Below are 22,216 nucleotides of genomic sequence, written 5' to 3'. Positions count from 1 at the left end.
GAGTATATAAGAAAACATGACACAAAGGCTGAAGGCATTTTACCAATGGGTTAAAAAGAAGGACATGCATTTATGTAGCACCTTTCACAATGAGGTGAAGTAAATTTAGAAGGTGAAGGTTATCTAGACCATATTTCGTGCTGTAAATCAATCCCAGTTTACAACTCTTATTCTGAGTCTATTTTTCTATTTCCGTTATAAATCTCTACGTCCATTTGAATAATGGGAACTATCTATGTAAACTTGTCACTTTGTAATTACACCTTCCCACCAGTGGTAGTGCTGCAGTGGCCCCCATGGAAGAGAGTAACTATGACAAGTCTAAGGCTAAACCAGTAGGCTTGCAACATCCTTTTTCTCTCTCTCTCTGCAGATGAACGAAGTCCCTCACTCCGAGATGATGTACTAATTGATATTGATGACACACAGCCTCTCATCTCCAGCCAGGTAAGTACATGCTTCAAGCCTGAAACCGCATTCACCCAAGCTCTAATTTAGCTCTGCGGTTGTCTGTCTCTTTCCCATAATAAGGACTCAGTTTGCTGAATGCAGAGGCTGGCCTTTGAAGTATCTGTGTTTCTTCTTTCTAGTCCTGGTCTGACCAGTTGTCCTTTATTGGTTTCAGTTTCAGTTTATTGATTAATTGGACAGACATTATAAAGCAATAGACAAATCTTCAAATCCTGTGCAATGCCGCATCATTTATTAACTTTCATTGCCATCGTATTACAATCAGCTTCGCCTTGTGCCTAATCTCTACTCTGGTTGAACACCCAACATTGATCATTAACTCAATATTACAGGACAATTGGTGCCTTTAGTGTATTCGTACAGGGGTGTCGAGGCTTCTTTTCGAGGGTAAAGGAAAAAGACTTGCATTTCCATACCATGTTTCTCAACCTGATGATGTCCCAAACCACTTTGCAACCAACGAAGCACTTCATGGTCATCATCTGCTATGGTGGGATTCGAACCCAGATCCCCAGAACATTACCCTGGGTCTTGGGAATTTGAGTCCAGTAAACCTACTGTTGTGGGCTCAGTTAGTAGCATTCACGCCTCTAAATCACAAGATTCTGGTTCAAGACCCACTCTCAGACTTGAGCACAAAAATCAAGGCCGACACTCCATTGCAGCACTGAGGGAATACCTCACTGCCGGAGGTGCCCATTGCTCAGGTGAGCTGTCAAACTGAGGCTCTGGATGGGTGGACGTATAAGATCCTGTGGCGCTATTTTGAAGAGCCATGGAGATCTACCCGGTGTCCCAGCCCGGTCAATATCAACATCATGAAAACAGACTATCTGTTCATTATCACATTGCTGTTTGTGGGAGATTGCTGTGTGCAAACTATCTGCCACAGTTCCTACATTACAACAGTGAAGATATTTCACAAGTACTTAATTGGCTGTAAAGCGCTTCAAGAGGTCCAGGGGTCATGAAAAATGTTTATATAAATGCAAGTCTTCCTTTGCTTTTTCACCTCAAATAATGGGCGACATTGAGGAGGTTCAGGCTAGTGTTATGAGGCTGGTTCCCGACATATAAAATGGTAGTTACTTAGAGAGGCTTAAAAACATTATACATTCGAAGTGCACAGACTTGGAGCATGGCTTGATAGAAGTATATAAAATAGTGAGACAGTGTTTTGATTTACCGCAGTGTATTTCATTGAATAGATTGAGGATGATTAGGCGTCAAACAGGTAAAATACACAAGGACACAAGGGTATGAATAGGTTAGATGTTGGGCAGCTCTTCTCTTCTCAGTGGTTAGTACACCCTTGGAACAAATTCCTCTATGTGGTGAATATTGACTTTCTGTATGTGTGCAGCAGGGAGCTGGACCAGGTCATGCGTGAGTTGGAGATCACATCTTATAATAACTAGGTGGAACCTCAAGTAACACAACCTTGGCCAATGTGGTCTTGCTTTCAGTTGACTAAGATGGATAAAGAGGAATGTTTCAGTTTCTTTCCCCCCTGAATGATCTTGGGTCTTTATATAGTCCTTTTGCCTCTCACAGAAGATACAGGACAGAGATAGGAAATATCTAATCATTGATGTTTCAAGTATCAGCTTGGTCCAATGATGTTGTGATGAATGAATAGTGAGGAAAGTTTTTTTCACCCAGAAGGTGGTTGGAGTCTGGAACAAACTTCCTGAGAGGGTGGTGGAGGCAGGTTCGATTGAGGTATCCAAGATGGAATTGGATTGCTACCTGAAAAGAGAGAATGTGCAAGGTTACAGGGATAAGGCAGAGGAGTGGGAGTAGGTGGAACGCTCTTTCAGGGAGCCAGTTCAGACTCAATGGGCTGAAGGGCCTCATCCTGCACTTTAAAGATGCTGTGATACTGTGAATTGTGTTCAATGTCCAAGCCTGGTTATCCATGTTGAGGCCCTGCCTCGAGGGCGTTTGGATGGAGATGCCCTTGTACTTGATCTTGCTGTTGCTTGTTGCACTAACCCTTCTAACAACTCCTTTTAATTTGCAGTTTGCAGGCTGCATGACCAGCTCAACCTTGAATAAATCCCCTTCTATGTCCAGTCTCCATGTACGTATGGCTTCATTTACATATCTTCAATGTCATATTTTGGGCAGGTTTAATGCTCGAATTAGTTAACAATCTGGTTAAAATCATCTCGGGTTCTTGGGCTATGTATTTTAGCTGATTTCACTCAAGTTCCTGGAGACTTCTCAGGAACAAACTGAAGAATTTCAATGTACCTAATCCATTATATTTTGTTTATCATTCTTCGGGGTTTCACTGGCATTTATTGCCCGTTCCTAGCTGTCCCTTGAGACAGTGGTGGTAGACCTCCTTGAACCACTGCGATCTATGTGGTGAAGCTACTCCCACAGTGCTGGTAGATAGGCAGTTCCAGGATTTTGTCCCAATGAAGAACCGGTGATTGTATGTCCAAATCAAGCTGGAGTGTAACTTAGTGGCTGAGGGTGTTCCTACGTATCTGCTCCCCTTGCCCTTCTAGATAGCGGAATTTGTAAGTTGAGGAGGTGGAGCTCAGAGAGTTAAAATTCTTTGGCTATTTGGTGCCAGACCATCTGGATCCCAGGTAACTGAGTCTTTCATGCAGCCGCTGTAACCTAATGCCCCTGATACCTGGCTAATATCCATGAGCTAATGACTTCAAATCCCACCATAGTAAGTTAGGAAATTTGAACTCAATAAATCTGGTAATTTATGAGTTAACGCCGGGAAGCAATGGGCATGAAAACAGCCACATTGTTGGTAAAAACCCAACTGGAAGCCCACCACCTCTACCTGTTATGGCAGTCACATGACTGCAGCTCCACAATGCCCGGTCAACTCTGTGCTAACGCAAGTCATAATCTCAGGGCAACTGGTAATGGGAAGTAAGCAAGACATCTGAAGATTAATGATGGAAGATTGAGCCAATCCTACTAGTTTAAATATTTCCTGAACCACCTTATTTTCTCCAGACCAGAAGTTGTTCCATGCATCTTAAGCGTCCTTTCATTTTTTCTCATCTGAAGCCGCTGGTAAAATATATTTGAAAATGTTTTTTTGGTGATGATGTCCTGTTTGGAGGACAGTAAGAGAATCCTGTCGTAATCCATATGTGAAATGGTGAAATCTTCAAAAGGTTCAGAGGATATACTGGAATTTTTCAAATATTCCTGAGCTAGGGATGATCAATTAAAACGTTTCTCTTATTCTTTCACGGGACATGGGCGTCGCTGGCTAGGCCAATGTTTTTATTGCCCATCCCTAGTTGCCCTTGAGAAGGTGGTGGTGAGCTGCCTTCTTGAACCTCCTCAGTCTGTGTGGTGTAGGTACACCCACAGTGCTGTTAGGGAGGGTGTTCCAGGATTTTGACCCAGTGACAGTGAAGGAACGGATATATATTTCCAAGTCAGGATGGTGCGTGGCTTGGAGGGGAACTTCCAGGTGGTGATGTTCCCATCTATCTGCTGCCCTTGTCCTTCTAGATGGTAGTGGTCATGGGTTTGGAAGGTACTGCCTAAGGAGCCTTGGTGAATTCCTGCAATGCATCTTGTAGATGGTACTACAAGACTGCTGCTACTGTGCATCGGTAGTGGAGGGAGTGAACGTTTGTAGGTGTGGTGCCAATCAAACGGCTGCTTTGTACTGGATGGTGTCAAGCTTCTTGAGTGTTGTGGGAGCTGCACTCATTCAGGCAAGTGGGGAGTATTCCATCACACTCCTGACTTGTGCCTTGTAGATAGTGGACAGGCTTTGGGGAGTCAGGAGGTGAGTTATTCGCTGCAGGATTCCTAGCCTCTGACCTGCTCTTGCAGCCACAGTATTTATATGGCTAGTCCAGTTCAGTTTCTGGTCAATGGTAACCCCCAGGATGTTGATAGTGATGGTAATGCCATTGAATGTCAAGGGGAAATGGTTAGATTGTCTCAAGTTGGAAATGGCCATTGTCTGGCACTTGTGTAGAGCGAATGTTACTTGCCAATTGTCAGCCCAAGCCTGGATATTGTCCAGGTCTTGCTGCATTTGGACATGGACTGCTTCAGTATCTGAGGAGTCGCGAATGGTGCTGAACATTGTGCAATCATCAGCGAACATCCCCACTTCTGACCTTACAGTGGAAGGAAGGTCATTGATGAAGCAGCTGAAGATGATGGGCCTAGGACACTACCCTGAGGAACTCCTGCAGTGATGTCCTGGAGCTGAGATGACTGATCTCCAATAACCACAACTATCTCCTTTGTGCGAGGTATGACTCCAACCACTGGGGAGGCTTCCCTCCGATTCCCATTGACTCCAGTTTTGCTTGGGCTCCTTGATGCCACGCTCGGTCAAGTGCTGCCTTGACGTCAAGAGCAGTCACTCACCCCACCTCTTGAGTTCAGCTCTTTTGTCCATGTTTGGACAAAAGGCTGTAATGAGGTCAGAAGCTGAGTGAACCTGGTGGAACCCAATTTGGGTATCGGTGAGCGGGTTATTGTTGAGTAAGTATGGTTAATAGCACTGTCGACGACCCCTTCCATCACCTTAATGATGATGGAGAGTAGACTGACGGGGCGATAATTAGTCAGGTTGGATTTGCCTGGATTTTGTGTACAGGACATACCTGGGCAGTTTTCCACATTGCTGAGTGGATGCCAGTGTTGTAGCTGTACAGGAACAACTTGGCTAGAGGCGCGGCTAATTTTGGAGCACAAACTTTCAGCGCTCTTGCCGGAATATCGTCAGGGCCCACAGCCTTTGCAGTATCCAGTGCCTTCAGCCGTTTCTCGATATCACATGGAGTGAATCGAATTGGCTGAAGACTGGCATCTGTGTTGCTGGGGGCCTCCAGAGGAGGCAGAGATGAATCATTCACTCGGCACTTCTGGCTGAAGATTGTAGCAAATGCTTCAGCCTTATCTTGTACAATAATGTGCTGGGCCCCTCCATCATTGAGGACGGGGATATTTGTGGAGCCTCCTCCTCCAGTGAGTTGTTTAATTGTCCACCACCATTCACGACTGGATGTGGCAGGACTGCAGAGCTCAGATCTGATCCGTTGGTCGTGGGATTGCTTAGCTCTTTCTACTACTTGCTGTTTATCCTGTTTGGCACACAAGTAGTCCTGTGTTGTAGCTTCACCAGGTTGACACCTCATTTTTCGGTGTGCCTGGTGCTGCTCCTGACATGCCCTCCTGCACTCTTCATTGAACCAGTGTTGATCCCCTGGCTTGATGGTAATGGTAGAGTGGGGGATATGCCGGGCCATGAGGTTACAGATTGTGGTTGCATACAATTCTGCTGCTGCTGATGGCCCACAGCACCTCATGGTTGCCCAGTTTTGAGTTGCTAGACCTGTTCAAAATCTATCTCATTGAGCATGGAGGTAGTGCCACACAACACGATGGAGGATATCCTCAATGTGAAGAGGGGACTTTGTCTCCACAGTGTGTGGTGGTCTCTCCCACTGATACTGTCAAGGACAAGTATATCTGCAACAGGTAGATTGGTGAGGATGAGGCCAGGTAGGTTTTTTTCTGAAGAAGATGCACACAAATGTGCAGCAGGAGATTTCCTTGCCCATGTTTGACCTGATGCCATGAGACTTCATGGGGTCCGGAGTCGATGTTGAGGACTCCCAGTGCAACTCCCTCCTGACTGTACACCACTGTGCCGCCACCTCTGCTAGACCTGCTCTGCCTGTGAGACAGGACATACCCAGGGACACGGTCTGTAAGGTATGATTCAGTGAGGATGACTATGATAGGCTGTTGCTTGACTAGTCTGTGAGACAGCTCTCCCAATTGTGGTTCAAGCTCCCAGGTATTAGTGAGGGGGACTTTGCAGGGTCGACAGGGCTGAGTTTGCCATTGTCACTTCCAGTGCCTTGGTCGATGACGGGCGGGCTGTCCAGTTTCATTCCTTTTTGTAGATGTTTGATATAACTGAGTGTCTTGCTAGGCCATTTCAAAGGGCATTTAAGAGTCAACCACATTGCTGGGTGTTTGGAGTCAACGTAGGCCAGACCTAAGGACGGCAGACTTCCTTCCCTAAAGGGCCTCAGTGAGCCAGATGGGTTTTTATATAGTTGACCATGGTTTCATGGTCACTGTTACTGTGGTAGGATTCAAACTCGTGTTGCCAGAGCATTAGCCTGGGTCTCTGGATTACCGGTCCGGTGACATTGTCACCATGCCTCCACTTTTCCGACCGACTGGCCACTATCCATTGATACTGCTGGGAAGACAGTGAGTGGGAGAGCCAGTGATCCCTACATCGTGCGAAAAACTCAACTCGCCCAGCTCAGCAGTGGTTTAAAAAGGCGCCTCACCACCTTCTCAAGGGCCACAAGGGATGGGCAACAAATACTAGCAATGCCCGCATTTAAAAGAAAAGCTGATCCCATTCCATTTGCGGATTGAGGAAGTGTGTACTTGCTAATCATTAGACTAACTGATGTTTTGTCTTTATTGCATCGTCACACTTGGCAGATTCAGGAGACATCGTGGGTGAGTTTCACAGAGTCATGAACAATCCATACGGGTATCACTTACCATCCTGTATCTGCATGAAAGCGATAATCCCGCGAGGTGAACGCTGAAGATTAGATTTTTTAGATGGCTGAAGCAATGTGAGGACTGGCTGGATAAATGTGATTAGAATTGTTTGCTCTTGTGGCAAGTAAATGCCAAATGGATCGTTATAGTTTCTGGTCAATAGGCAACAACAGGATCAACAACTTGCATTTATAGAGGGTCATGAACAGAGCAAAATGTTCCCAGGCACTTTTACAAGAGCGTTACCGAAGAACCTTTGACACTGATCCACATAGGGAGACATTTAGACAGATAACCAAAAGCTTGGTCAGAAAGACAGTGTTTAAGGAGTGTCTTAGAGGAGGAAAGAGACAGGGAGAGGTTTTGGGAGGGTATTGCAGGGCAGCAGTTTTTCAGCTACTGAAGAGCTACTGTCCTTTACATGGTTGGGTACCTTAGCCAAATCATTGGAGAGCAGTTGGGAGTTATTGGGTTTTCTTGGCACAGTGATACTTTTAGGCAATTTGAGAGGATGAAGATAGAACTTGTTGAGTTGGATGTGGGGATAGAGGGCATTAAAGGACATGAATGCAGGCCAGGCTAAGATACAGAGGGCTAGGGTTGAGGTAAGAGAGATTGCTATTGTGGAGAGGGGTGGGGGTGACCAGTGCTGGGGTGGAAAGGATGTGGTTGATAGCAGATTGAATCCCAGCTCAGCACTGAACAAGACACCAAGGATGATGCAGGAAAGAGGACGTAATGAGGTAGAAGACTGGTATTTTGTCAAACATCTCGCAGACAGCAAAGACATAAATCACCACTGATACTGAAGTTGAGGGAAAGGATTATTGGGCAGGAGTGTAACGCTCCTGATTCACGGTCACGTTATCACCTTGCACTGACTTCAACCCCACGTTTCGAACGTCAATTCCATGGCAAAACAAGCTAAGCTGCAAAGGGTGATCTTCAAAGAATGATATTTGACAGCAGACACTGTGCCCTTCTGATGCTGAGTCCTCATTAAGTGAACTTACCATAGATGATGTTGTTTGCTTCCTTAGGAAGATGAGTTTGTCGACTGGTGGAGCAAGTTCTACGCGTCGACGGGTGACACCAACAAATGTGGAACTTACCTGGACAAAGGCTTTGATACACTTAAGGTACTGTGTACAATCCGGGCTGTTCTGGGTATTATCAGTGTGGGCCACAGTGAGCAGCCTTTGTCTCTCAGTTATTTGAGGATTATTAAGTCGGCCATTCAGCCTCTCAAACACGTGCTGCTATTCCATTGGATCATGGCTGATCGGCATCTTGACACCGTTCACCCACCCTTACTCCATACCCCTTTACCTCACAAAAATATCTATTCAATTTAGTGTTGAAAATATCATTGGCTGCAGCACCCGCAGCCTTTAGCGGGAGTTCCACCAGCCTTTGTGTGGAAACATATTAACTCTTAAACTGCCGACTAACACTTAAAAGAAAACCCAATTAACTCTTCCATGTTCTTCACTTGCTCTTCATGGTGTTCTATCAGCTGTACGCCACATTTAGTTAATACTTCACAACGATCCATTGCCTCTGGGATTCCTCATATTGTAATCCGCTCAGTCTTGCCCCACTGGTTTTTATACATTTCTCACTCATTTCGAATCAATCTTGGAAGCCATCCTTACCTTCTGACACTTTCATAGGAGGCATTGATAAGACATTCCACGAAAGCAGATATTGAGCTGCATGACTCTGCGCTCGTGGCCTCGCACTACTAAGACATTTAAAACCCCCTTCCGTTTATTCAGGACCCAGCATTGTGCACAGGGATCTGAATAGTGACATGGCCAATCGATGACGTGAGAAAACCAGTAGTTTTCAATCGGCCTACTGTGTTGGTTGGTTAGTGCAAAAAGATTGATGTTGTCGGCCTTGCTCTGTGAAAGGTCCACGATATACAAACATATGCCAACACTGCAGGTCTCCCAGTTCTATTATATTAGAACTTGAGGCCAAGATAGGCACATAAGTAATTGCCAAGGTCCATCTAGCTCACCTTCTACCATCTTGGTAGTTACACAACGCAAGGATAATGGAGTTGTTGACTAATCAGGGCACTCAATCTCAATTAGCCTGCAGAACCAGACATGAGGTAGAGAGCTTTGATAACCATAAATATCACAACATAAACAAGAAAACCAAAATGCCTGTTCTACCAGTCACCAGATCTCACATCACCCCAAAACACTGGTGTGTCTGACAGGGCAGAATATTGTGCCCCCATCCACCCCGCCCGCCCCCCCCCACCGACCTTCCACCTGTGGTGAGTTTGGTGGCAGGGGAGTGGATGGAGTGGGGGGCATTTAATCGGGAAGGGAGGTTGTGGATGGGTCCACCGCCACCTTCCCACCTCCACCCTAATTATATCCGAGGCAATTAATGTCCACCTAAGAGGCCTCATACCGCTGCTTGATTGAGGGACCCAGCATCAGGAAAGGTGGGCCCACTGAAAGCTAATGCCCTGCCCTTACTGCCAACCCCCCCTCATTTGTCCCTCCCCTGCAACCCCCACACCGCAACCCGCTCCTGTCATCACTCAACTGTGCCCGAGTCCCTCCTTGATCTGAGGCCCCTGGTGGGTGTCGTACCAGCAGCAGCCACCACCTCCCTGGTGGCACCACTGAGTACAGAGGAGCTGCCAGCCTCTGATTGGCCAGTAGCTCTCACACTGGGGATTTCCAGAGTCCTTGATCCCGGGGGAAGACCCGCAGCTGCCCTGTCAAGTGCCTGAGTGGCACTGAATGTGATAGGCGCTCTCAAAAGGAGGCAATGCGGGACTCTCATCAGCTCTCCCAGCCAGCTGCCAAGGCCCCTATTGCCTCCAAAAGATTTTGCTCGCTGTGATATAACAATGTTAGTGTTGTGTGCAGGCATTCCTTGAAAATGGCATATATCCAATACTTTTTTAAATTCATTCATGTGATGCAAGGACCACTATCAAGGCCAGTGTTTATTGCCCATCCCTAATTGTCCTTGAGAAGGCGGTGGGTGAGCTGCCTTCTTGAGCCGCAGTGCTGTTAAAGAGGGATTGGTGGGCCATAAGATACTATTCAGCTTAGACAGATCTTTTCAGCCAGCCCCAGATAGATAGCATCAGCTGTTGTTACACAACATATAACATCTTGGGCATACTATTGTGCTTGTTCTTTATCCATAGCCAAGTCCAGTGCTTGGTAAAAAAAATAAGACTTGTTTTTCTATAGCACCTTTCACAGTCTAATTACTTCCCAAAGCACTTCAGGCCAATGAAGTACTTTTGAAGTGTAGTCACGCTTCTAATGTAGGAAATGCAGCAGCCAATTTGTGCACAGCAAGCTCCCGCAAATAGCAACCTGATAATAATTCCGATATTATTGTCCAGATGACTGGGGAGAACCCTCCTGCTCCTCATAATGCCATGGGATATTTTAAGTCCACCTGAGTGGCCAGGTGAGGCCTCAGTTTAACAAAATCAAAACCACGAGGGGTCTAGATAGAGTAGATAGGGAGAAACTATTCCCATTAGTAGAAAGATCAAGAACCAGAGGACACTGATTTTAACATAAATGGCAAAAAAAAATCCATGAGGAAAATCCTTTTATTCGGTGAAGTTCTGGAAGGCAAGTCAGAGGTTGAGAATCTTGTGATAAGTATCTCACCTCCTGACTCCCCAAAGCTTGTCCACCATCTACAAGGCACAAGTCAGGAGTGTGATGGAATACTCCCCACTTGCCTAGATGAGTGCAGATCCAACAACACTCAAGAAGCTTGACCCTACCCAGGACAAAGCAGCCCGCTTGATTGGCACCACATCCACAAACATTCACTCTCTTCACCACTGATGCACAGTAGCAGCAGTGTGTACCATCTACAAGACACATTGCAGAAACTCACCAAGGCTCCTAACACAGCACCTTCCAAACCCACGACCACGACCATCTAGAAGGTCAAGGGCAGCAGATAGATGGGAACACCACCACCTGGAAGTTTCCCTCCAAGTCACTCACCATCCTGACTTGGAAATATATCGCCGTTCCTTCACTGCCGCTGGTCAAAATCCTGGAGCTCCCTTCCTAACAGCACTGTGGGTGTACCTACACCACATGGACTGCAGCGGTTCAAGAAGGCAGCTCACCACTACCTTCTCAAGGGCAACTAGGGATGGGCAATAAATGCTGGCCCAGCCAGCGAAGCCCACATCACAAGAATGAATGAAAAAAAAGGCACTGCCTGAGACTGACCTGGAGGTAGATTCAAACATGACTTTCAAAGGAGGACTGGGTAAGCAGCTGAAGAGAAAACATTTTCAGGGCTATGGGGAAAGGGGGGTGGGAGTTAGACTAACTGAGTTGAGCTTGCAGTGTGCAGCCATGGACACGACAGGCTGAATGGCCTCCTTCTGTGCTATAACTATTCTGTGATTCCATGATTCACACTCTGGTGGGTCCCTCAGTAGACAGTGAAGGACTCTCATGGTTCTCCGTCCTCGTATTCCACAGGCGTATGATGTTGAGCTGGAGAAAGTCGAGGAGTTTGGAGGGTTAACAGATTTCTGCCGCACCTTCCCTCTGCACCGTGGGAAGACTGAGGGTGAAGATGAGGATCCTTCGGTGGTGGGAGAATTCAAGGTAAGGGACCAAGTCCAGGATCGCTCATATTTGATGATGTCCCACCTTTGAAGTTGGTTTGTTGGAGAATCCGAGGTGAAAATCCAAGGTTAACCATATTGAACACCCCGGCCAAAAAGAGTAGGAGCAGCAGCTTCACCAGTGCTCCATTGTGCACCAATTGGTGTGTCTCTGAGTCATACTCATGGGGCAGTCTCAGGTTCACTTCCCAGTTAATGCTGAAGTGCTAAGGTAAGCGGGAAGTAACTCCGTCCCTTTGGAACCAACTGGAGAAAGAACATAAGAAACAGGAGAGGAGTAGGCCATTCAGCCCTTCGAGCCCATTCCTCCATTCAGTGAGATCATGGCTGACCTTCCAGTCCAACTCCATTTTCTTGCATCATCCCAGTACCTCTTGATGCTTTTAATATGTAGAAATCTATCGATCTCAGTCTTGAACATTCTCAGGGACTGAGCCCCCCACAGCCCTCTGGAGCAGATAATTCCAAAGATTCACCACCCTCTGAGTGAAGAAATGCCTCCTCATTTCAGTCCTAAATGGCCTACCCCTTATTCTGAGACTGTGTCCCCTGGTTCTAGACACCCCCCCCCCCCCCCGCTAGGGGAAACATCCTTCCTGCATCAACTTTGTGACACCCGGTAAGAATTTTGTATGTTTGAATGAGATCACCTCTTATTCTTCCAAACTTCAAAGAATCAAGACAAAGAAATTGTCTTTCCTCATGGGACAATTCCTCCATCCCAAGAATAAATTTAGTAAACCTTCGTTGTACTCCCTCCATGGAAAATATAACTTTCCTATCTTTCCTTAGGTAAGGAGACCAAAACTGGACACAATACTCCTGGTGCTGTCTCACCAATTCCAGTGATTCCAGCTCCTTTACTCCTGTTCTCAAATCCCCTTGCAATAAAGGCCAACATGCCATTTGCTTTTCTATTTTTTTTGCGGCACCTGCATGTTAGCTTTCACTGACTTATGAACAAGGAGACCCGGGTCCCTTTGGACACCAAAATTTCCCATGTTTTTTACATTTTACATTTTACATTTCTGTTTTTCCCAGCAAAGTGGATAAGTTCACATTTTCCACCTTATGTTCCATCTGCCATGTTCCTGCCCACTCACTCAGCCTGTCTAAATCCTCGTGAAGTCTCCTTACAACTCACATTCCCTTCTAGTTTTGTGTCGTCAGCAAACTTGGAAATATTACATTTGGTTCCCACATCCAAATCATTGATATAGATTGTGAATAGCTGGGGCCCAAGTACTGATCCTTGTGGTACCCCACGAATCACAGCCTGCCCACCTGACAATGACCCATTTATTCCTACTCTCTGTTTTCTGTCCGTTAACCAATCCTCGATCCATGCCAGTATATTACCCCTAATCCCATGTGCTCCAATTTTCTTTACTAACCTGCTATGAGATACCTTATTGAAAACGTTCTGAAAATCCAAATACATCACATCCAGCGGTTCCCCCTTATCTACTCTGCCAGTTACATCCTCAAAAAACTCTAACAGGGTTCATCAAACATGATTTCCCTTTCATAAGTCCGTGTTGATTCTGCCCAATCCTACCATTAATTTCTAAGTGTTGTTATCATATCCTTTATTATAGATTCTAGCATTTTTCCCTACAACAGATGCCAGGCTAACAGGTCTGTAGTCCCCCATTTTCTCTCTCCCTCCTTTCTTAAATAATGGGGAAATATTTGCTCACTTCATAAATACATAAGTACAGAAAATAATTTAATGTTTTTTTACCATATTTAACTTAAAGTAAGAGGATTTCTTTCAGCTAGAGGCATAGGAGGGCAGCTCATTCCCATGTTATGTACCGCCTGCAACATGTGGGAAGTCCTCGATGCTCCTTGCGCTCTGACTGACCACGTGTGCAGGAAGTGCCACCTGCTGCAGTTACTTGAGCTCCGGGTTTCGGAGTTTGAGTGGCAGCTGGAGGCACTGAGGTGCATCTGCAAGGCTGAGAGTTTCGTGGATAGCACGTTTTTAGATGTGGTCACCACACAGCTTATGGAAGTGAAGACAGAGGGGGAATGGGTGACCATCGGTCAGAAGAAAGGTGTCAGGCAGGTAGTTAGGAAATCCCCAGGGTGCATTTCACTCGAGAACCGTTTTTCTGTGTTGGAAAGCAGAGAGAGTGACGGTTCCTCTGGGGAGTGCAGCCGCGCTCACGGCACTGTGAGTGGCTCAGCTGAACAGCGGGGGGGGGAGGACAAAGAGGGGAAGAGCAATAGTGGTAGGACAGTTGATAGTAAGGGGAACAGACAGGCATTTCTGCAGCAATAGACGTGACTCCAGGATGGCATGTTGCCTCCCTGGTGCCAGGGTCAAGGATGTCACTGAACGGCTGCAGGGCATTCTAAAGGGGGAGGTCAAACAGACAGAGATTGTGGTACATATTGATACAATGTGGTACAATGACATAGGTAGAAAGAGGGATGGGGTCCTGCAAGCAGAATTTAGGGAGCTAGGAAACAGATTAAAAAACAGGACCTCAAAGGTAGTGACCTCTGGATTACTCCCTGTGCCACGCGCTAGTGAGTATAGAAATAGGAGGTTAGTCCAGATGAATGCACAGCTGGAGAGATGGTGCCCTCTGGCTTTATATTTCTCGGACATTGGGACCACTTCGGGGGGTGGTGGGACCTGTACAAGGAGGACAGGTTGCATCTGAACCAGAATGGGATAAACATCCTTGCGGAGAGATTTGCTAGTGCTGTTGGGGAGACTAATTTGGCAAGGGGATAGGATCCTGAGAGGAGGCCCAGCAGGGGGAGATGCACAGCCAAAATTAGTAGAGAGAGCAAGTGAGTCTGGAAGGCATAGAAATTATAGGCCAGTTAACGCACAAGGAAGTTTGGCAAAGTTGGATGGTATTTATTTTAATGCAAGGAGTCTGACGAATAAGGCAGATGAATTGAGGGCACAACTTAACACATGGAAGTATGATGTCATTGCTGTCACAGAGACATGGTTGAGAAAGAGGCAGGATTGGCAGCTCAATATTCCAGGATATAGGGTTTTCAGGCGAGACAGAGAAGGAGGTAAAAGAGGAGGCAGTATCGCAATATTGATCAAGGAATCAATTACAGCATTAAGGAGGGATGACATCTTAGAAGGCTCCTCAAATGAAGCCATATGGGTAGAACTTAAAAACAAAAAAGGAGCAATCACATTGCTGGGAGTGTACTATAGGCCCCCAAACAGTCAGGGAGAAATAGAAGAGCAGATATGTAGGCAAATTTCAGAGAAGTGTAAAAATAACAGGGTACTAATAGTGGGGGATTTCAATTTCCCCAACATTAACTGGGTTAGTCATAGTGTGATAGGTTTAGAGGGAGTGGAATTCTTCAAATGCATCCAGGAGAGCTTTTTAAGCCAGTACATAGAAAGTCCTACAAGAGAGGGGGCGGTCCTGGACTTAATTTTAGGGAATGAAGCCGGGCAAGTGGTAGAGTTATCCGTGGGGGAGCATTTTGCAGATAGTGATCATAACTCTGTTAGATTCGAGGTTGTTATGGAAAAGGACAAGGATGGGCCAGAAATCAGAGTTCTAAATTGGGGGAAGGCCGATTTTAATAAGATCAGATATGATTTGGCTAGAGTGGACTCAGAGCAGCTACTTTTAGGTAAATCTGCATCACAGCAGTGGGACTCATTCAAGAAGGAAATAGGGAGAGTACAGGGCCAACATATTCCAGTAAAGGCAAAGGGTGGGACCAACAAATCCAGGGAACCCTGGATGTTGAGAGATGTACAGGATTGGATAAAGAGAAAAAGGGAGGCTTATGGCAGATACTGAGGGCTCAAAACAGCGGAAGCCCGAGAGGGGTATAGAATGTATAGGGGGGAACTTAAAAAGGAAATTAGGAGAACAAAAAGGGGACATAAAAAAACATTGGCAGGTAAAATAAAGGAAAATCCAAAGTTGTTTTACAAGTACATTAAGAGTAAGAGGGTAACTAAGGAAAGAGTAGGGCCCATTAAGGACAATAGTGGTAATTTGTGTATAGAGCCAGAAGACATAGATAGGGTTCAAAATGAACACCTTGTCTCGGTGTTCAAAAGTGGGAGGGACGACGTGGGTATGGAAATCAGGCAGAAGGACTGTGATATAATTAAAGAAATTAGTATAGAAAGGGAGGAGGTTCTAAGTGGTCTGGCAGGCTTAAAAGTAGATAAATCTCCAGGCCAGGATGAAATGTATCCTAGGCTGTTGAGTGGTGCAAGGGAGGAGAAAGCAGGGGCACTGGCAATAATTTTCAATACCTCTCTGGCCACAGGAGAGGTGCCAGAGGACTGGAGGACAGCCAATGTCCTGCCATTATTCAAGAAGGGAGGAAGGGATAAACCAGGGAACTGCAGGACAGTCAGTCTAATCTCAGTGGTGGGGAAACTATTAGAAGCGATTCTGAGGGACAGAATTAATCTACACTTGGAGAGGCAGGGATTAATCAAGGACAGTAAGCATGGTTTTGTTAAGAGGAGGTTATGTCTGACCAATTTGATTGAATTTTTCGAAGAGGTGTGTAGATGAGGGCAGTGCATTTGACGTAGTCTACTTGGATTTCGGCAAGGCTTTTGATAAGGTCCTGCATAGGAGACTGATAATGAAGGTAAGAGCCCATGGGATCCAAGGCAATTTGGCAAATTGGATCCAGAATTGGCTGAGTGGCCTGAAGCAGAGGGCGATGAGGGGTGTTTTTGTGACTGGATGCCTGTGTCCAGTGGGGTTCCACAGGGATCGGTGTTGGGTCCCTTGCTGTTTGTGGTGTATATAAATGATTTAGACCTGAATGTGGGAGGGTTGATCAGTAAGTTCGCAAATGACACGAAAATTGGTGGGGTGGTAAATAGTGAGGAGGATAGCCTTAGATTACAGGAGGATATAGATGGGCTGGTCAGATGGGCTGATCAGTTGCAAATGGAATTTAATCTGGATAAGGGTGAGGTGATGCACTTGGGCAGGACAAACAAGGCACGGGAATACACGATGAATGGTAGGACCCTGGGAAGTACCGAGGATCAGAGGGACCTTGGTGTGCATGTCCACCGGTCACTTAAGGTAGCGGGACAGATAGATAAGGTGGTTAAGAAGGCACGTGGGATACTTGTCTTTATTAGCCAAGGCATAGAATATAAGAGCAGAGAGGTTATGCTGGAACTGTATAAAACACTGGTTAGGCCACAGCTAGAATATTGCGTGCAGTTCTGGAACCCGCATTATAGGAAGGATGTGATTGCACTAGACAGAGTGCAGAGGAGATTTACCAGGATGTTGCCTGGGGCTGGAGAGTTTTAGTTATGAGGAGAGATTGGGTAGACTGGGGTTATTTTCCCTGGAGCAGAGGAGATTGAGGGGGGACATGATTGAGGTGTATAAAATTATGAGGGGCATAGATAGGGTAGACAAGAAGGAACTTTTCCCCTTGGTGGAGCGATCAATAACCAGGGGGCATAGATTTAAGGTAAGGGGCAGGAGGTTTAGAGGGGATGTGAGGAAGAATTTTTTCACCCAGAGGGTGGTGGGAATCAGGAACTCACTGCCTGAAAGGGTGGTAGAGGCAGAAAGCCTCATAATATTTAAGAAGCATTTAGATGTGCATTTGCGATGCCAGGGCATACAAGGCTATGGGCCTAGTGCTGGAAAATGGGATTAGAATAGTTAGGTACTTGTTTGACCGGCGCAGACTCAATGGGCCGAAGGGTCTTTTTCTGTGCTGTAGACCTCTATGTCTCTATGACTTCGAATCTGCAGGAACATACAAACATACATGTGAACATACAGATTAGGAGCAGGAGTTGGCCACACGGCCTCTTGAGCCTGAGCCATTCAATAAAACCGTGGCTGATCTGATTGTAACCTCAACCCCACATTCCTGCCTAACCCCTGATAACCTTTCACCCCCTTGTTAACCAAGAACCTATCTAGCTCTGACTTAAAAATATTCAAAGACTCTGCTCCCACCACCTTTTGAGGAAAAGAGTTCCAAAGACTCACGACCCTCTGAGAGACAAAGTTTCTCCTCATCTCTGTCTTAAATGAACGGCCCCTGATTTTTAAACAGTGACCCCTAGTTCTAGACTCTCCCACTAGAGGAAACATCCTCTCCACATTCACCCTGTCAATACCCCTCAGGATCTTAAAGGTTTCGATCAAGTCACCTATTACTCTTCTAAACTCCAGTGGGTACACCTTTTCCTTATTAGACAACCCGCCCACTCCTGGTATTAGCCCAGTGAACCTTCTCTGAACTGCCTTCACATCTTTCCTTAAATAAGGAAATCAGTACTGTGCACAAAACTCCAGATGTGGTCTTACCAATCCACTGCACAACTGAAACATAACATAATTTGTGTAATCTAACCCCCTCACAATAAATGATAACATTCTGTTAGCTTTCCTAATTTACTTGCTGTAAACTAGCCTTTTGTGATTCATGCATACTGTTAGAAAGTGTCCTGTTATCATGTCCTTTATTATAGATTCTAGAATTTTCCCTCCTTCTGATGTCAGGAAAACCCCCAGCCATGATCTCTGCATCTGACTGCAGCCTCATGGCTTGTATTGGTGTTAATTTATGAGATACATTAAGCTTAGCCAGGAAACTGGAAATTAGACAATCCCATATCTCTTAACAGGGAGGGGAGAAGGAGAAAAGATGTATCGATCGGCCATTTAGTCTAACGTCAGCGACTGGTGAATGCTTTTGAACTCCAATTGCGTATATTTGAAATGTCCTCTCTGTTGTAATGTCAGGAGTGCTGCAACTAATTGCCGCAGAGCAAGATCCCACCAACTACCAGTGCCTCGGGTTAAATCCACTAATAGCATAGGAACCTGGGAATTTCCAGGATGGTACATGACAATTATATACTGGACAATACGCTAACCAACTTAATGATTTGTACTCTGTTCCTATAATGTCCCTAACTGAATGCTGTTGATATCTTCAGGGCAGTTTCAAGATCTATGCCCTTCCCGATGACCCCGCTGTACCCAACCCTCCTCGCCAGTTCCATGAACTTCCAGCCAGCGGACCCCAGGAGTGTCTAGTCAGGGTTTATGTTGTCCGAGCTTTTGGACTGCAGCCTAAGGATTCCAATGGCAAGGTCAGTGTGTCATCTTGCAGACGTGAGTGAAAGTCTTTTGTTTCGTGTCTCTGTTTCAAAAACCTGCTCTTTTTCATCCACTCATTGGTTCCACTTTCTCTTGGGTGAGATGGCTGTGCCCTCCTTGTAGTTTCACTGCAAGTTTAAAAAAGGTTTGCAATTACATTGTGTATTTCACTACCTAAGGTGTGTTCAAGCACTTCCTAGCCACTGAAGTACTTTTGAAGTCAATGTTGCAATGCAGGAAACACAGCAACCAATTTACACGCAGCAAACTCCCACAAACAGCAATGAGAATCACCAGAGAATCTCTTGTTTAGTTAAAAGCAAAAAGCAGAAGCTCTGAAGAAGTGTCATACAAACTCAAAACGTTAACTCTGTTTCTCCCTCCACAGATGCTGTCAGAGCTGCTGAGTTTTTCCAGCCTTTTCTGTTTTTACAATATATTGATTAGCATTGGTGAAGGGATAGGTACTTGAGCAAGTACTTGGGAAGAACCCCCTGCTCTCCTTTGGAATAATGTCCTGGAATCGTTTATTTCCCAATGGTCTTTTTTAATATTTGTTTATGGGATGTGGGCATCGCTGGCTAGGCCAGCATTTATTGCCCATCCCTACTAGCCCTGGTTCAGAGGGCACTTCTCAACTGCATTGCTGTGGGTCTGGAGTCACATGTAGGCCAGACCAGGCAAGGGTAGCAGATTTCCTTTCCTAAAGGGCATTAGTGAACCAGACGGGTTTTTACAACAATCAGCAATGGTTTCATAGTCATCATCAGATCTTAATTCCAGATTTTTATTGAATTCAAATTTCATTATCTGCCGTGGTGGGATTCAAACCCGGGTCCCCAGAGCATTACCCTGGGTCTCTGGAATATTAGTCCAGTGACAATACCACTATGCCAGTGCCTCCCCAGCAGTAGCCTTGTCACTAGATTAGTAACCCAGAGGCCCAGGCTGATGCTCTGGGGACATGGGTTCAAATCCCACCTCAGCAGTTGGTGAAATTTAAATTCAATTAACAAAATCTGGATTTTTAAAATTCTTTCATGAGACGTGAACGTCACCCACAAGGCCAGCATTTGTTGTCCATCCCTAATTTCCCTTGAACTGAGTGTCTTTTTAGGCCATTTCAGAGGCCATTTAAGAGTCAACCACTTTGCTGTGAGTCTGGAGTCACATGTAGGCCAGACCAGGTAAGGACAGCAGATTTCCCAATAGTAACCCTGATGGGTTTTTATGACAATTGATGATAGTTGTCACGGTCACCTTTATTGAGACTCACTTTTTACATTCCAGATTTATTAATTGAATTTAAATTACACCAGCTGCTGTGCTGGGATATAGACCCCTGTCCTCCAGAATATTAGCCTGGGCCTGTGGTATATTAGTCCAATGACGTTACCACTACAATGGAATTTAGAAGAGTAAGAAGTGAATTAATTGAAATCTTTAAGATCCTGAGGGACCTTGACAGGATGTGGAGAGGATGTTTCCCCTTGTGCGACAATCTCGAACTAGGGGGTCACTGTTTAACAAGGGGGTGAAAGGTTATCGGGCGTGGGCAGGAATGTGACCAGCCATGATCTTATTGAATGGTGGAGCAGGCTCGAAGAGCTGAGTGGCCTACTCCTGCTCCTAGTTTGTATGTATGTATGTATGTATGCATGTATCTCCCCCAAAAGAAATATTTTCGGTAATGGTGACCGTGAAACTATCATTGATTTTCATTAAAAACCTACCTGGTTCACAAATGTCCTTTAGGGAAGGAAATCTGCCACCCTTACCTGGTCTAGCCTACACTTTGACCCCAGACCCACGGCAATGTGGTTGACTCTTAACTGCTCTCCAAAATGGCCTAGCAAGCCACTCAGTTCAATGGCAATTAGGGATGGGTAATAAATGCTGGCTTGGCCAGCGATGCCCACATCGCATGAAAGAGTAAAAGAAAAGATTCTCATCTGAGTGACTCTGACAGTGCAGCACACCCTCAGCCCTGCATTGGGGTGGTCAGCCTAGATTTTGTGTTTAAGCCACTGGAGTGGGACTTGAATCCATGATCTCCTGATGTCAGAGGCCCGAGCACTAGCTGAGCCGTAGTTGACACTCACAAAGTTCTGAGGTGGTGCTCGGGAAATGTTCATTCATTCTGGCTTTGCTGATGGAGCCTTTTCTTTTCATGTTTCTGAAGAAAAAATGCAGTTGGGTTGCCGGCCTTCTAGAATTGCCCTGAACATAATTCCGTCTAACTAACGAAAAGAGCCCAGTCAATATCGAAGGTAAAAATGATCAGCGGGAGAAGAGCTAATTTCTGTGATTAAAGGTTGAGTGAAGGTTGATTCAAAAAGGTGATTCCAGGAACAGAGCAATGGAGGGCACACAGGGACTTCAGGTACAAACTAATCATCGCCATTCAGCCCCTCAAGCCTGCTCTGCCATACATTTAAGATCGTGGCTGATAGCTACCTCAACTCCACCTTCCCGCCCTATTCCATTCCTCCAGCCTTGAACGTACGCAGCTCTCTGGGTGGTTCTTTCTTATCGTGTCCACGGACAGTCTGTACGTGGCCTGGCCAGAACTGGACACATTTTTGTGCCTTGTTGTTGAATTTGGCAAGATCTGCAACAGTGCAGGGTTCCTCTAGCGATAGGCATTGCAGGAGATGTTGCATAGTCTGTGGCTCAGTTCCACATTCACAAGTTTTCGGGCAGGTTGTATATCCCCATTTGCTTAGTGACACCTTTGAACAACCTACACCAGTCCTAAGTCTGTTAAGGCACTTCCAGGTTGCCCAGTTGCAATCAGCTCCTGGGGGAAGGCTTTCATCTGGTAGAATTTCCATCGCTGGGGGTTGTTCGAGACTGGCCAGCCGGTCTTTCCACAAGGCGATGCGGGCTTCAGATGGGGTTGATTGTAATGGAACAACACTGTTCATGAAGCTCTTCCTTGACTTTAGGCGGCTGGATGTAGGTGTATGACCATGTAGAGGGTACCTCTCATCTGATGTTTGACAGAGTCGCTCTTTCTTGCTGGCTACCGTTCTTCTTATATCAGGGGGATCGATACCCGCCGGGATATATAGGCTGTTGGTGTTTGTTGGTTTTAAACAACCTGTGATAAGTCAGCAGCTTGCATTCAGAACGGCATTCATCTTCTTAGCATGAGTAGATCTTTCCCATGCAGGGCAGGTGTATTCGGCAGTGGAATAGCAAAGAGCGAGTGCACTGGTTCGCAATGTTTTTGAGCTTGCTCCCCATTTTGTGTTAGTGAGCTCATTCAGGATGTTGTTTCGTGCGCTCACTTTTGCCTTTGTCTTTTCGACGTGGTTCTTGAAGGTGAGGCATCTGTCAAGGGTGACTCCTAAGTAGATAGGGTGCTCGCAATGCGTCAGTGCTGCTCCACACCAGGTTACTTTAAGCTGGC

General features: G+C 45.9%; 1 protein-coding gene across 4 annotated transcripts in view; it reads left to right on the top strand.

The window, feature by feature from the left end:
* The window catches only part of dysf (dysferlin, limb girdle muscular dystrophy 2B (autosomal recessive)), a 375,567-nt gene that overhangs the window by 315,772 nt on the left and 37,579 nt on the right, over positions 1–22,216 (top strand). For 3 of the 4 annotated variants that reach the window (XM_041186042.1, XM_041186052.1, XM_041186033.1), the window contains 5 exons: positions 374–447; positions 2,495–2,554; positions 8,064–8,162; positions 11,532–11,660; positions 18,639–18,794. In XM_041186042.1, coding sequence (XP_041041976.1) covers positions 374–447; positions 2,495–2,554; positions 8,064–8,162; positions 11,532–11,660; positions 18,639–18,794 — 518 coding nt within the window. The remainder of the gene's footprint in view (positions 1–373; positions 448–2,494; positions 2,555–8,063; positions 8,163–11,531; positions 11,661–18,638; positions 18,795–22,216) is intronic. The other variant, XM_041186062.1, reaches the window with a different exon arrangement.

The sequence above is a fragment of the Carcharodon carcharias genome, chromosome 1, assembly GCF_017639515.1.
Source record: "Carcharodon carcharias isolate sCarCar2 chromosome 1, sCarCar2.pri, whole genome shotgun sequence".
Lineage (NCBI taxonomy): Eukaryota > Metazoa > Chordata > Chondrichthyes > Lamniformes > Lamnidae > Carcharodon > Carcharodon carcharias.
The sequence above is the reverse complement of the archived record's forward strand: the minus strand, read 5'-3'. Positions and strand labels throughout refer to the sequence as shown.